The sequence below is a fragment of the Corythoichthys intestinalis genome, chromosome 5 (genome assembly GCF_030265065.1).
Source record: "Corythoichthys intestinalis isolate RoL2023-P3 chromosome 5, ASM3026506v1, whole genome shotgun sequence".
In the NCBI taxonomy this organism is placed as follows: domain Eukaryota; kingdom Metazoa; phylum Chordata; class Actinopteri; order Syngnathiformes; family Syngnathidae; genus Corythoichthys; species Corythoichthys intestinalis.
Window position 1 is genome coordinate 50,242,920 of NC_080399.1, and position 16,162 is coordinate 50,259,081.

Here is a 16,162-nt window from a genome sequence, read left to right on the forward strand (position 1 = left end):
ACTTGCTCTGTAAAATTAACATTTACTGACCACCAAAATGTTTTTTTTATTATTCATTTCTTTTAGTATTTCTGAATCCCAAGCAGTTGCACTTTTGAACTAATTCATTATTTTTTCAAGGTTTTTATCTGAGTTTGTTCTACATGGTAAAATGTCTGAGTGAGTGCTTGTCCGAGACTGGTGATTCCATACTTTTTGTTAGGGGATGTATAATACACACAGACACAAAAAAACAAAACAAAACAAAAAAACAGTACCAATACATTACTGCCGGTTGCAATGCTCATTTGGACCTGAAGATAAACTAGTGGCGCACTCCAAAGAGCTCGCCTGCTCCAGCCGTTTGTGCTTTCTTCTTCTCCTTCCTTTTACTCTTCTTCGTCTGTCAACCACGGATGCAAAATTCACAACAAGCGTCGTTAGAGATAACAGCCCATATTAAAGGATGAGCGTTGGTGTCAGACTTATTTGTTTTATTCCCTAAAACTTGCAACATTTTAATTCGGAGTTTCCTTCGTGGCACGCTGTAAAAGGTGTCGCTTTTGTCGCAAAGTCAAACTTTCTTACTCGTTTTCTAACACCTTATGAATGGGACAGATCTAAAGATGTCAACAGCACGGTAAGTGCAACAACGGATTTGCCCACATTATATTTACGATTGTTTGTTACCGGTCTCACACTTAAAAGTTTAAAGGACGTTGAAGGACAAGTTTTGTTTGAATTTGCTCGGATTTATTTCACAAGGTGCACTCAGGTGACTTGAAGTTCCGCTCTGAGTTATTGATATAAATACATAATAAATAATAGCCATTTAAATAAAATAAATTGAAATGAGCTAAAACACCTGTAATTAAATAATAAGAATAATACACACATCCTGCTTACACAATTAAATTTATTAATTTCTGTATGGCGCTTTAATTTGAGAAAATCCACCAATAAAGCTTTTGAAAACCGTTCATAAGAAAAAAAAAATGTTTCATTGAGGCATTTCATTTGTAAAATACATGTTAAAATCTTTGTCATTGGGATCGCTTTTCTCTTTAGCACAGGACTTCTTCTTTCTTTCAGAAAGAAAGCTGACCAATAAGAGGGGTCTGAAAGGCAAATTGTTGTTGGATTATCTTGAAATACCCGCTACTTTTTGAGCAGAATTCCAGCTTTGTATAGGCTAATGTTCCTATTGTTGAAAGCACAAAAGTGTGTTATAAACAACTAGCACATTTATATTTTTCATTTTGTTTTTTTGTGTACCTTTACACCCCTATTATTACTGATTGTACTCGCCTCCTACGGACTTTTCTATCCTTGCCTTGTCGTTGTGATGCCATATTTCCAATACACGTAATTGTGATCAAAATTGATTATTCCAGGCAGAGAGGATAAAAAACTTTGCTGATGCAAGATGGCGGCCACTGACATGAACTTCAAATGTTTAGTTGCTATAGGGCTGTCAACCAGGGGTCGCGTTAACCGAATATTTTCCGTCGTTGACCGATTTTTTAAAACGGTGACGGAAAAAACTGAAGTCCATCCGTCATTTTGACCGGTTGCAATTCACACCCCAGACCACAGGGTGGCGAGTGAGCATATTAATTAGCTATTGTCTCTCTTGATGCATGATGTCGTTGGCCTTACTCTGAAAAAATGTCAAGGCAACTGAGTGTCCGAAGTTTCTTCAAAAAGCCCCAAAACGACGATGGTGTTGATAAAAGAGGTGAAAAAACAGGGACTGCACAAGCAGGCACGCAATTCAAGTCCATGCGCACCAGGAGGAAAGTGTGAGACTACGTTCAGGCCACAGCAGGTGAACTGTTAATTTCATTGTTCCATATGCTACATATGGTAGGCTACCTACCTACTGGGGCCTCAGTGACGTTTCTTATTCTCGCTATATGATTATACAACTTTAACATTTGTTAATAATACGCTCTGTGTGTAGTATCATCCATCGCTTTTCCTTTTTAAATGGGCACTTATAAGCGAACGCAAGAAGTAACAACGGGAACATTTTTAAACAGGCATTTCACGGGAGAGCATTTCGACTCTTCGGCCAATCATATAGCGAGAGCGAGTGGATAGTGAGGGGACCGCGCGCGGCTCTTAAGTGTCTCTGTCACGTGACTGTCGTAGCCGGTGTAGGCGCTTGAACCTACACCGGTAACGCGCTCGGCCAAATGGACACACAAGTACGGAAGGTAAATTATGCCAAACAAAGGGTCACCACAATGTCATTATCATCATTTTAAAAATTTAAGTGACGGGTAAAAATAGATTATGACCGGATTTTTATGACCCTGTCAGTCAAAATGACAGACAACGAAAAAGTCTAGCGCAACCTCTGCTGTCAACTGATCTTGACTTGATCTGATCTTGTGACCAAATCCGATATAGTCCGATAGTCCAAAAATAGCCGTATTAGGTGCTCCATCCCTAATACTTAGTGTTTGACTTAGTCTATGAGTGAGGTAGAGAGACCGTGGTCCATCGCACGGATGTGAAGTTCTTTCTAGTGCTGCAACGATTAATCGATTAACTCCAGTATTCGATAAGAAAAAAATATTCGAATAAAATTTTGTTGCTTCAAGTATTTGTTTAATTAAAGTGGCGTTGTAATGGTTTATTTTGAAAGTGGTTGCTTTTAATTTTATTGATTAGGGTGGATACACTGCCCTCTGGTCTGCTTCTTTTCACATGGCTGAATCCAACTGCTCCCTGTTAAGACCAACGTAAGCTAAGTTTTTGTTTGAGCTAATGTTTTTTAATGCATTCATAATTTAGTTTTTAGTTATATTAAGCCGTTTTTTGTGGGAATATGTGTCTGAACCTTTTGTTCAGAGCATTGTAAAAAAAAAAAAAAAAAACTTAAGCATTTTATAGCATTTAAGATAGTGGGCTTTTTCTTTGTAAGCTAGCCAATTATTCTTTTGTTGTACATAGAACCTCATTTTTATTTATTTATTTATTATGATAACATTTGAGGCTCAGCTCAGTTATTTTATTTTTCATGTTCCTTATCTGATTACTCGATTATTCGAACTAACTTGTCCATCGATTAATCGACTACTAAAATATTCGATAGCTGCAGCCCTAGTTCTTTCAGTTTCTTTCTTGGGAAAAGAAAAAAAAAACATGAACCAAATAGAACAAAATTAAATATATAAAGGCATCTTTAAATAAATAAACGACACAATATGATTTGCGATACAAGGCTCAAGATAACCATGAACTTATGATATGGCGATAACACAATTATCGATACATGGTTCAGGAAATGCTTCTAGAATATTCTACCATACAGATAATAAACAGAATGAATTTATCACGAGTAGATGCCAATCTGTTTAAAGTGGGAGGGATGGCAGCAAATGAACGAACGTTTATTCTGTGCCTCTTTGCGACTTTATGGACTGTCAAATTGTCGCCACTTCCAGGAGAGCGAGACTCACAAAACCGCCGCCCCGAGAGGCTCCACCTTCCAGTCACTCTCATATGCTACTTTAAGCAACAGCATGCAAAACACTTTTGCCACATTAGAACCCAATTTTGTGTATTAAATGCAACAGCTTAGCGCTGCACAACAACATTTGGCCATGTCTAATCGTCTGTCATCTTGCTATCATTGATTTTGAATAGCGTCCACGCTGTACTTCCGCTTCCAAGGATGCCCTGCGTGTAACGTCACAGCCCAAAGAATCATAGCGCCACGCTGTGACGCTGCACATAAAGTAGCAAAGCGCACCCTGCTCCAGTTGCATTCACAAGCGAAACAGGGTGCGCTTAAAGTGGATCGAAACTCACGATTTTTTTAACGGACCAGAGTTCGGTTGTTCGGTCCGAACTAGAGTTCGGATGCGCATTCACATTAACGGACTATATGAGGAAACAGTACTCTGGTCTGTTTAAAACGGCCCAAACAGCGCTAGTGTGAAAACACCCTTAATAAATTAATGAAAAAATTGAGTGCACTTTTATTTATTTAATTCCCATTTTAATTAATTTTAGGTATTTATTAAAAGATGTATTTAAATATTTCATTCTGTCTGATTAGGTCCTCCATAACCAACAACCTTTGATACTCATTTTAGAACCACAGCAACACTGCCTTGTGCAACTTTTCAGAGTACGTATACAGGATATCAAATTACCTACACAGCATTGATAAAATTACTTTTATTGGGATGTCAGATTTTGTCCATATCTGAAAGCACTAACATACAGCATCCAAAGCACACTGCGATCATAGTGAAGTCAGAAAAGATGTCTGTTCAATGCAAGGAGAGATGTTTTATTCTTTCTGCAAATTTTGCACAATTCATGCACACCTCCATCTGTCTAACTTAACGATGAGATGGAAAAAGGAAGATGTCTTTAATTAATGAAGTGGATCATTTCACATGCTTCCCTCCATTGAAGTCTTCAATGCATGTGGTTAAAACATTAAAGCTACATTCTTTGGTTGGAGATAATTGCCCATGGAGCCATTAGCAGTTATTTTAGTCCAATGTTCTGGAAGCTTTTTTTCCTCTTATGAGGCGATTCGAAATCCTCTTTACAGGGAAATGGCACTTTGGAGAAATCTTTGTGCTAAGAATTACTACAATTATCTTTGAACTTGAAGAATCGTTGAGTACTTTGCAACTTGCTGAAGCTAGGGTTAGTACTGAGAAGGGCAGTATACTGAAAATTTACCATTACATAGATCACTGGTGACTCCATAAAGGGCCAAGTGGGTGCAGGTTTTCTTTCCAACCAATGAAGAGGACACCTTTTGACCAATCTGATCTCTTACATGGGTAATCAGTTAAACTTTTTCAGGTGCTGCTTGTTTCAACAGAAAATTCATTGGTTAAACTGTCGGTTGGAACAAAATCCAGCACCTACTTGACCCTTTGTCGAATTGGTTTGACACCTATGACATAGATGATTCACGATGACCGACGTAATTTTGACCATGTCGGTAAATTCGTTTTTTTTTTTAACTGAAACGGGATACTCAGTGTGCTTTCATGTGAAGTCACGTGGTAGGGCTGCAACTAACGATTATTTTTCTAATAGATTAATCGGACGATTAATTAAACTATTATTTGGATAAATGTCCCTTTTTTTCAATTACCTTCACATTTTAATGAAGTTGTTTTAGGCATGTTGCAATTAACAATGAAGAAATAAATGGATGACTATTTCCTTCAAAAATATTTTATTACAGCTTCCTGACTTAGCTGTAGTCTACAACTGTACTATTTTAAGTAACCCTGAGCGATAAAACGATAACGATAATCATCGTCACTTAATTTTTGTCAACAGTAATAATAAAAACGTTGGATAAAAGTCAAGAGATTTAAACTGTAATTACAACACCCGAACACCGGAGAGAAGGGGGCGCTGATGCTCATTTTTAAGACAACATTTTTTTTTGTCTATTTATTTTGTTGACCTTTTCAGACAACGTAAGACTTCATGCACAAAAGCCTTTAACATGGTGCTGAGTGTAAATAGAAATTAGTTTGTCTGTTTATGGTTATTTAATTTTTGGGGGATTGCATGTCTACTTCAGATATTGTGCAACGTTCTGCTTATTGTTAACTTTTAATTCTTTGCAATGATCCTCATATTTGTGAAATATTGAATACCGTAGTAGTATGTTACCATGCATCTTTGTTCTCACATTAGAAATTGGTTAAAGCAGCATCTGGTTTTGTCATCTTTCACTCAGGGGCAAAAATCAGACTTCAAATTTGAAAGAAAAAAACGTGATAATTATCGACATTGAATGAAAAGACATTTTTTATCGTGCTAACATTTTTTGTCATATTGCCCAGGCCCACATTAGAGTCATTATTTCATGGCTAAAACATACACTAAATTATTCCTCAATTTTCTCCATACACACATCTTGCTCTGAATACCCGAGCCCAGGAAAGCTTCAATATGACCGGGGCCAACTTTAAAATGTAAAATGTAAAAGTGCTACAGTGAGATTAGAATGTCCTTCTGCTGTTGCCAACTTAAAAACAGCATGAGATAACATATTTTCTTCTTCTCCCTTTCTACTTTTCCTTAAAAAAATAGGTAGCTGGGCAATAATGTAGTTGTTCAGCCCTTTCTGGCTGTCAGTGTCCCTACCATCTATCCAAAAAGCAGAGCTTTAAGTCACCCCTCAAAAGTGATGGATGAAGACACACCCACCCTTAAGCCTAGACGGATCGAGAATCAGAATGTGGTCCATCGGCTTGAGAGGCGCAGGATCTGTTCAGGCCGACCGGGGGCTCACTGGTACAGAGTACGCTGCTTCCACCAGAATCTATTTCCAAACTTTACGGTGGTCAATGTGGAGAAGCCGCCGTGCTTTCTGAGAAAGTTCTCACCTGATGGACGCTGCTTCATCGCCTTCTCATCTGACCAAACATCTCTTGAGGTAAAATTATATTACATTATATATAAGATTTCTTTTTCACACAACAAGAGTGGAATGTATTTAGCAGTATATTGTACTGAACCATGGAGGTCTTCGGAATGCAACTAATGTGGCAATGCAATATGCGGTACGGATACTAGTATACTAGCATAGCACACTAGTTTTGACCGATTAGAAAAATGTATCCTTTTAAGTTACTGGTACTCCCTCGCCAAATGTATTTCCAAGTCCCTAGTAAAGCGTAATATTCGTCATATAAGGTGTTGGTTATATATATAGTACAATATTCATAAATTTAAAGGGATTTCAAGCACCACCAATATATTTTCTCTCATAAAATTGCAATTACTCTGCATTGTGTCGAAGCATACAGTATGATGACCGAGAAAGGAAACTACACTGCCCAAAAAACTAAAGGGAACAGTAATATAAATATAACACATTGTTGAACTGAATTAATGAAATATTTTTATTAAATACAGTGCTACCTTGACATACGATCGCTTCAACACGCGATCTTTTCGACATCCGTCGTAAAATTTGACTAGCCATTTGTTACTACATCTAACAAGATGCTCGAAATACGACGATTAATGACAGCGTCGCAGTTTCTTTGTTTTCCCGCAAGACGGACCTATGGTGTATTTTTTTGTGAGAGTAATCAACATGGGTTCCAAGAATGCTAGTGCAGGTGGTGGAAAAAAAGGTGAGGCTTACCATTGAAATGAAGATGGAAATGATGGAAAATATGAGTGTGGCAGCGTGTCCGTGAACGGCCGTAGAATGACTTCGATCTCGACGGTCCTCCTCCGACCTCCGTTCGCCTGTCTTTATAAGTTAAGGTGACGATTATTATGATTGTAACATTGCCCAAAAAATCAGCTTCGTCAGGTTTTTAATCATTTATTTCAGAACTTGTGCAACACAACATGCCTAGTTTTGCCTACTGTCTGCCGCAGCTGAACATGTGTGTAAAACAAAGTGAAAGTAAAAAGTCCTCTCCTTCTCTCTTACGTCAACCACGTTCAGGTACACCACGCAAAACACATTCGCCACATTAGAACCCGCATTATTACAGGTATAATTATTATTATTGTAATGTATTCTTATGGGAAAATCCTGCTCGATATACGGCCATTTCGACTTACAAACAAGTTCCTGGAACAAATTAACTTCGTATGTAGAGGTACCACTGTAAATACCGCTGTATTTTTTTTTTTTTACTGGTGCACATTTAACGACACTGGGACCAACAACGCCGTCTAAAGCGTTGTTTCGTTCCAATATCATTGTTAACAACTCTTCATTGGCAACACGTCATTCGTCACTTGGTCAAAGCAGTCTTCAGTAAAATGTTTTGATCAAAACAACAGAATACTTCCTCGCTTGCTCACTCTATGTGCTCAATCCACTCAGTTTACTGCTTGGTCGGATGGAAAAAAAAGTAGAGGTATTTAGAGCCAGTGTTGATGTTGGAGCAATTTCCTACATGTATTAACCATTGTTCCGTTGACAACGCGCTTAAACCATTTTTCCCAACAAGTAAAACACTGGCTGCCACAGTAATGCAACTAAAGGAATGAGGGTGAAAAAGTCTGCCTTTGATTACATCTCTTTCGGTAACTGACGCTGGCTTCCTGGCTAACAGCGAAGCGGGATTAAAACTGTGTTTCGCCCTTTTTTGGTTTGTTTTACAAGCAGAAGAACTACGGGTTGTGGCTCAGTGAAGTGCAGTCTATGAAGTTCACTAAAGTACCCCCTTTAAAGTAAAACAAAAAAGTGTACCATAATTTTCGGAGTATAAACAGCTACTTTTTTCCCTAATTTTGAATCCTGTGGTTTATAGTCCAGTGCGGCTCATTTGGTTTATTTAGGTTAATGGGTAACACTTTTTTTGACAGTGCCGCCATAAGACTCATAATTATGACATGACACTATCGTTGGGATTTTTGAATGCTTATAACAGATGTCATTAAGTGTCATCTGACAAAGTATGTCACTAACTCCATTTATGTCCAGCTACATCCATTCAAAAGTGAGATAATTTGCCGGAAAACACTAAATGACATCTGTTATAAGCATTTATTAATGTTCATGACAGTGTCATTTCATAATTATGAATGTTTAATGACTGTCTTATGGCACCACTGTCAAATAAATTGTTCCCAAATACACTAACTGGCAATTAATGAAACAACTGGAACAGTAACTGAAGAAATATCTAGCACAAAACATGAATTTTGATTATTATTTACATCTGTAGCGCTGCAGTGCATGCTAGGAGGCATGTTGGACAACAACAGTGTTGACATTAGGTGGCAGCAGAGGTTGACTGTCTCCCCCAAGGGAGCAGTGATGCCCAAATTAAGCTTCTTGAGGCAACGAGGCTTTGAGGGCAATTGGTTCAAAGCTTTACGGTGGTACATTTTGTCTTATGACAGTCGTTTAATGCCGCTGTCAAATAAAATGTTACTGGTTAATATGTTTAGGTGTAAATATTTCATAATACAGTGAGGACAGCTGCGGCTTATAGTCCAGTGCGGCTTATTTGTGAACAAATGCCGTTTTCGTATCAAATTTGGTGGGTGGCGCCTTATAGTCCGAAAATTACAGTAATTGAGTAGATTAAAAGAAAATTTAAGCCGATTTGAACACTTAAGTCTGTGATTCTTTTAAAGCGCACATAACACTGGTAGAATATGTATCACACTTTAAGAATCGCTGCACTTGGTGACAATTTACTGTAACAGAAAAACTCTTAAGTATTATTATCAAGTATTTCTGTTACAGATTTATGAATACCAAGGATGCCAAGCTGCCCAAGACCTCCTAAGAGGCCAGGACGGTGAGACCCTTCTAACGGCCAATGACCAGCGCTCCCTCAACATCCGCGGCCGCCTGTTTGAACGGTTTTTCTCCCTGCTCCACGTCACTAACGTGGCATCAAATGGAGAACACCTTAACCGGGAGTGTAGCCTCTTCACAGACGACTGCCGCTACGTAATTGTTGGCTCGGCCGTGTACGTCCCCGAGGACCCACAACCGTACTTTTTTGAGGTACATCATGACAATCATAATTAAACATCATTGCAAGAACAACAGCTAAAAATCACTTCCTATCAAATTACTTCAACAGGTTTATCGTAACAACGAATCTGTGACTCCTAATCCTCGGTCCCCTTTAGAGGACTATTCCCTCCACATCATCGACCTCCATACAGGCAGACTGTGTGATACTAGGTCCTTTAAATTTGACAAGATCATCCTTTCTCACAACCAAGGCCTCTATCTGTACAGAAATATCCTGGCTGTACTGTCGGTTCAGCAGCAGACCATACATGTCTTTCAGGTAATCAGATTTTTCTGGCATAAGGCACGTGGAGAAGTTATCAGTTGCAGGTACACGAAGACAATAGGAAAGAATTTGGGAAAATCCTCTTGTCATTGCCTCCTCCCTGCAGGTGACTCCAGAGGGAATGTTTCTCGATGTCAGGACCATAGGGCGTTTCTGTTATGAGGATGACCTCTTGACACTCTCGGCTGTGTACACAGAAGCTCAGGCTGAGAGCCAGCAGGGCTTCCCGCGTCTCTACACTGACAAAACTATCAACTCCCTTAAGCACAGGCTGCTGGTCTACCTGTGGAGAAGGGCTGAACAGGATGGCAGTGCCACTGCCAAGAGAAGGTATGCAATCCAAAAATTTATTTATTTTTTTGTTCTGTATTGGTTTCTTGTCAGCTGTTCTATGAGTCCAAATGTTCAAGTTTGTATAAAATGAGGGTTTTGTGCCCAGACTTTTCATAGATGCAAAATGGCCGCCAACGTCTGGCACATTAGATCAGAGATCCTTTTGGTGTATTGAAAAAAGATCATTGAGGCTTTCTCCAGTGGTATTAGCGATAAAGATGGCTTCAGTGAAAAAGATGACCGCATCAGTGCTGCATCGATGAACTCGAGTAATTCGAAAAAAAAAATTGCTGCTTTGAGTATTTGTTTGATTAGAACGATGTTGTAATGGTTTGTTTTTAAAGTGTTGCATTTAGTTTTATTTATTTGGGTGGATACACTGCCTTCTAGTGGCAACAGTAAATATGCCATAACTGGTCTAACATGGCTGCTGCTCCCTGTTAAGGAAGTTTTCGTTTGACCCAGTATATTTGTTTATGCATTTGTTATTTAGTTTAAAAGTATAGTAGTATTTTTTGTGGGAATATGTGTTTGAACGCTTTCTTGAGAGCATTGTAAAATAAAAAGTATAGCACTTTGGCTAACCTACGTTTGCAAGTTCTTGCAAGCCAATTGTTCTTTTGTTTTCCTTAGATCATTTACTTTTTTATATATATTTTGAGGCTAAGGTCAGGGATTTTAATTTATTGCTCCTGTAAAATGAAAGTGCATTTCTGCATAGTTTGAAGAAACATTCAAAGATTTTTATTTTGTATTCGCATTTAATACTCTTTTGAAAGTGAAAACTTAGCAAGCCAAAATAAATATTATTGCAAGCAAAAACACTTGTATATAACGAACACCATGTTCAATCATAGGGGTGCTCATATGTGCACTTGACACCAGCACACCCTAGGCCGGAGTTTGATGATCGACTTCGTAATCGTGTCATTGGACTTGCGGCCGCATGTTTTGGACACTCGGGTGAAGAGAGGGGCGGAGCTGTCAACTGATCACCACCTGGTGGTGTGTTGGCGCCGATGGTGGGGAAAGATGCTGGCCAGACCTGGCAGGCCCAAACGTATTGTGAGGGTCTGCTCGGAACATCTGGCAGAATCCCCTGTCAGAAAGAGTTTCAGCACCCACATCCGGCAGAACTTCTCCCTTGTCCCGGGGGAGGTGGGGGACATTGAGTCAAGGTGGGCCATGTTCCGCACCTCCATTGTTGAGGCGGCCGATCGGAGCTGTGGCCGTAAGGTGGTTGGTGCCTGTCGTGGCGGCAATCCCCGAACCCGCTTGTGGCCACAAGCAGTAAGGGATGCCGTCAAGCTGAAGAAGGAGGCCTATCGGGCCTTTTTTCATTTTTCCAAACTAGTAATCTGATTAATCTGAATATCTGATTTTCCTTAGTGTCTGTTTATTACTATATATTATTGCCTCATAATGTATTTAGGTTGAAGAATATTGTAGTCATGTACGAAAAGCATTTTGAATAGAAAATGATAGAAAGGTGTCCGCTATGTGTTCGTTTTCATGGTAAACACTCACAGTTACCTTCTGTTTTGGTCTCAAATCAGACGCGTTTTGAGACTGAGAAAGGTGTGTGCCAACACAGTTGCACATTCAAGCACGAGTGCAGCCATCTATTTAGATGTGCGAGGGAATATTGAACTGTATACGTCCATGAATGAACCAGAGTATTTTTCCTTCATTCTGGAGGGTTCCAGCGATAGGTTGGACACCGACATGCACAGCCGTTTTGTAGCTTTGCCGTTGGAACGCTGGGTAGTCATCGCTCCAAGTTCGCAAGCATTGTTTTCGTCATATTCGTGCTGCACATTTATGCCGTGAGGTAACATGTTCGATTAACATCTTTGGGATGTGTTGTAAGTCCGATTGAGTGTGAAGTGCTTAGTTGCCCCTACATTATGTGGCCAAATTGACTGCATGTGTACGGCGTACTTCCAGGTTGTGCGCACGCATCCGCGCCTGCCCCCACCTTTGTGTTTATTGGACTGTGCAATTCATTTGTGTGTTGTTGATTATAATGCAGTCAATTTGCATTGCATTACATTGGCACTGATACACTGTTAACCCTAACCCGAAATTCAGAATTTTAACATTAGGCGTAATCTTTGAGTAAGCGGGATTTAATAAGTCTGTGGAGATTTCAACAAATTCCATGCAGGTTTTCTGTTATTTGTTAGTTTCAGGGCTCCGGAGTGGCTAAGCTAGCGCGAGTCAATGGTGGTTAAAATCAACTCCATTGACTAATTAAACCTCCGCTAACTCGAAGAGAAAGCCTTATGTGAAAAATTCTGATCTTCCCCTTTAAATTCAATTATCGGAAAGTCAATTACATGGGATGACAATTTTTTGTTGTCATTCTTATGTTAGGGCGGCAAAGGGAGAAAAATTGGTAAAAAGTAACTGATAAATTACTTTTAAAATAACTTAGTTGCTTTGATAATAAAGTAATTAGTAAAGTAACTAGATTACTTTTGAGGCATAATCAGTTAACAGTAAATTACTTTTCCAAGTAATCTGTGACAACACTGGCTGCAGTTATCGAATATTTTAGTAATCGAGTATTCTACTGAAAATTCCATCAATTAATCGAGTAATTGAATAAAGCATTTTTTTCTAGGTAAAGGCCAATTATAAATATACATGTGAAAACAAGACATTTCACCTAATATTGAACCATTTTTAGATAATCAGTGTCTTTATTTTAGATGTACATTGTTGAAAACAGCCAACAATTACATCTCAGATGTGACTAGAAAATAAAAAAACATTCAGTGCTTTCACTCACCCTAAAAATGTCATTACGCTTGATAACACACATCACTTAAAATGAAACACATGGAAAAATATTTTAATTTTCATTTGTGTCAAGCTATGTTTAAGTTCTAGTCAAGTTTTAAGTGTAAGTCTAGATTGTACGTCCCGATAGGATTTTGAGTTTTTGCAGTGTACAAAATATGAGGGGCATTCAAAAAGTAATGCACTCAAGTGCATTGCTCGTACAGGATTTTACCAATCTTGTTTATATTTGGCAAAAATATAAGCTCTTCAGAGGTGGATGGGCGACCACTAAGGGGCTTATCGGCTATGCTGGTTTTACCCACCTCTTCATGGTCTTTAGTACTGTTTTTAAATCGCTGTACCCATCTTTTTACAGTACTATAGTCTATGGTATCATCCTTGTAGACATTTACAGCCGGTTGTGAATCCTCAGAGGGGTTTCTCCCTCTGCAACAAAGAATTCGATTACAGCTCTTTGTTTCTGACGAGCTTCAAGAGGGGCAGTCATTTTGGAAGCTAGTTTAAGCTTTAAAAATTAGAAAATAAGAAAAACAGATATAACAATCGCAAAAAGGCGTGTCCTGTCATGTTTGTGCCAAATATACACAAGATTGGTAAAATCGTGTACGAGCAATGCACTTGAGTGCATTACTTTTTGAATGCCCCTCGTAAATGTATGATACCTGCTGTTTTGGAGCACATTATGCACCAGTGCTACTTGTATTTTATCCATTAATGACTATCGAGCTGAAATGACAGCTTTATTATGTTTTTATTTTACACCCTCATCTCTCTACAGCGTTGTGTTTTTACAGATTAAATAAAGCCTGTATGAAAGACACGTTAGCCACACATCGACAGTAGTCATAATTACATAATAGAAACATAGCCCTCCGAAGGGCTAACGTTACGTTAGCAAGGTACAGAAATATTAATCTTATTTATGAGTGCTACCTTAATTTTACCTTGTCCTGAGTATCGGTCCTCCGATGTCAGAGTAAACATGGTGGAGCGGGGGCTAGGTGGGCGGGTCGTGTAGTGGCGCCCGGCCCGGGTTTCGGGGGCGGTCATCGGTCGCGGGGTCAAGCCGGGGGTGTGGAAGCGTTGGCGGGGCCGTGTGTAGCCAGGGCTGGGCCGTGGTAGTGTAATGCGAACGCTGTCTTACAGTGAATACATGGAAACAGTGTTGGCCTTGGTCTCCAGCTTGAAATGCTCCCACACTTTCGCTTTCGTCGGTTTCTTCGTCATTACCTCTATATTCATGTGTGGTTGGAATCAAATATACAGCCACCTCTCCCTCCTTCCTCTACGCACGTGACGTTAGCGCATTGTGCCGTATTAAAAGTAGTCCGGGCAAAACTTAATGCTTAGAGCTGGCAAAATTAAAGGATTCTTCGAGGCGGAGAAAATGCATAGATCAAGTTTTAAAATCGAGTTACTCGAATTATTCTAGTAATCGTTTCAGCTCTAGTATAGTGTACAATGTTTCAAACATGGATTTGACAAGGAAAAACGACATAAAGTAAAATGCATTGTCAGTATTCCGCAGTGTTCGGCTTTCAGCTGTACGAAAAGGATGGAGGGTAAATACAACATCCATTTACTTTACCGAGGCGAGTTGGCTGCACTCTATTAACGCCTACAAAAAGCCTCAGAGGCTGTTCGGCACATTTTCTGTCCAAGTGTTTCATTGGATGTGGAGGAGTTAAGCACTGCGGTCAGGCTAGCCAAAAAAACGGGGACATCATAGGCTATAGGGGAAAAAGATGCAGTGTTTAAGAATAACAGCATTCCACTTCATCTAACTAGAAACGGGCTTCGTCTGCATGCAAGATGTAAAATACGGGAACGTAACATGGTATGGTACGCAAATAGGTATGGGATTTTAAAATAGTGTCCGCCTATTTTATTTTCGCTTTCTTTTTACCTGTATTTGAGTTTGTTTTTATGCATTGTGTTAACAGTGCCTGCTAACAGTGGTGGATGAAGTACTCTTTTTGTTACTTAAGTAAAAGTACAGATAAGGGGGAAATATACTAAAAGTACAAATGTAATTGCATTAAAATTTACAAGTAAAAAGTAAAAGAATTTTCTCCCGATGCAAAAATGTGATATATACAGTATATATAAAATAGTGATGCACGATAATACATTTTTCAACCGATACCGATAACTGATAATTTCCTCCTCATTCCAACCGATAACCGATAATGTCAAGCCGATAATTCTATTAAAAGATTTATGTAAAATTTTAAAGTATACACAAAAGAAAATATTACTGTCCAAAAATATAATTTATTGCTCTTTTTTTCAACATAAAATATGAACAAGTCGTCAATTCAAACATCTAAATAATGACAGATTGTCTGACATTGTGTAATGGTAAACCTTTGGCAACAATTACTTACAGAGTAAATACCTAAGTTGCACAAAAGTAAGCCATTCCTAACATATATAACATTAATACACTGCAAAACACACTTCCTTAAAACTAGTCAGTTTTAAGTGTAAATCTATTGGCAATAAGTGAAATGATCTTCCATCGCTTCAAGTGTATTTCTCTCAGATTTATTGGAAGAAAAATAGCTAGCTGAAAATAATCTTAACAGCATTGTTTTAAGCAATACATTATTATACTTAATCCTACAAAAAAAAAAAAAAAAAAAAAAAAACTTGGAAGAAGGAAAGATTTTGAATAATATTTGTGGCTACAGAATATTGATTTAAGAATTTGATTATCTACTGTGACTGTAATTGAGCAGAGAAATAAGTTAAATAATTTGAAAAGTGATTGCTAATGTTATATGCTTTGTTGCACACTGTGAAAATGATTAACTCAAAAGAGCGAGATGTCATGTACCCATTCTGCAACGCTTTGTTTACATTTGCGGCTTTCGCGACATTTGTTTTACAGCAGCTAAACGGCTACACGGCAGTACTATTTGGACGGAGTTGGAGCTCGCATCCGCGTGTGTTTTGTTTTGTGCCCGAGTTTTGTTAAGCCGAAAATAAAGGCAGCGTTACAAAGTCATCTGACCGCTCGTCATTTTACATACGGAATGCATTATTGACTGGCTGACTTCGTTTTCTCCATGTTTAAATTATCATCTAACCACTGTGCCGTCATGATAAGCTTGCTTACTGGACATCACTTTTTCATGAAGAATGGTGGTCGTATAAACTGCATTATTTTTTTATCCAGGGCTTTGGCTCTTGGGTCATTTAGGTAAAAAAAAAAAAAAAAACGTATCTCTTCTCGGCGGCGGCGG

General features: G+C 38.7%; 1 protein-coding gene across 1 annotated transcript in view; it reads left to right on the forward strand.

The window, feature by feature from the left end:
- Window positions 1-383: 383 nt before the first annotated feature.
- The window catches only part of det1 (DET1 partner of COP1 E3 ubiquitin ligase), a 39,432-nt gene continuing 23,653 nt past the window's right edge, over window positions 384-16,162 (forward strand). Inside the window, exons 1-5 of the mRNA XM_057837263.1 lie at window positions 384-619; window positions 6,073-6,418; window positions 9,209-9,475; window positions 9,555-9,767; window positions 9,880-10,103. Of these exons, the coding sequence (XP_057693246.1) occupies window positions 6,170-6,418; window positions 9,209-9,475; window positions 9,555-9,767; window positions 9,880-10,103 (953 nt within the window). The 5' untranslated portion in view covers window positions 384-619; window positions 6,073-6,169. The remainder of the gene's footprint in view (window positions 620-6,072; window positions 6,419-9,208; window positions 9,476-9,554; window positions 9,768-9,879; window positions 10,104-16,162) is intronic.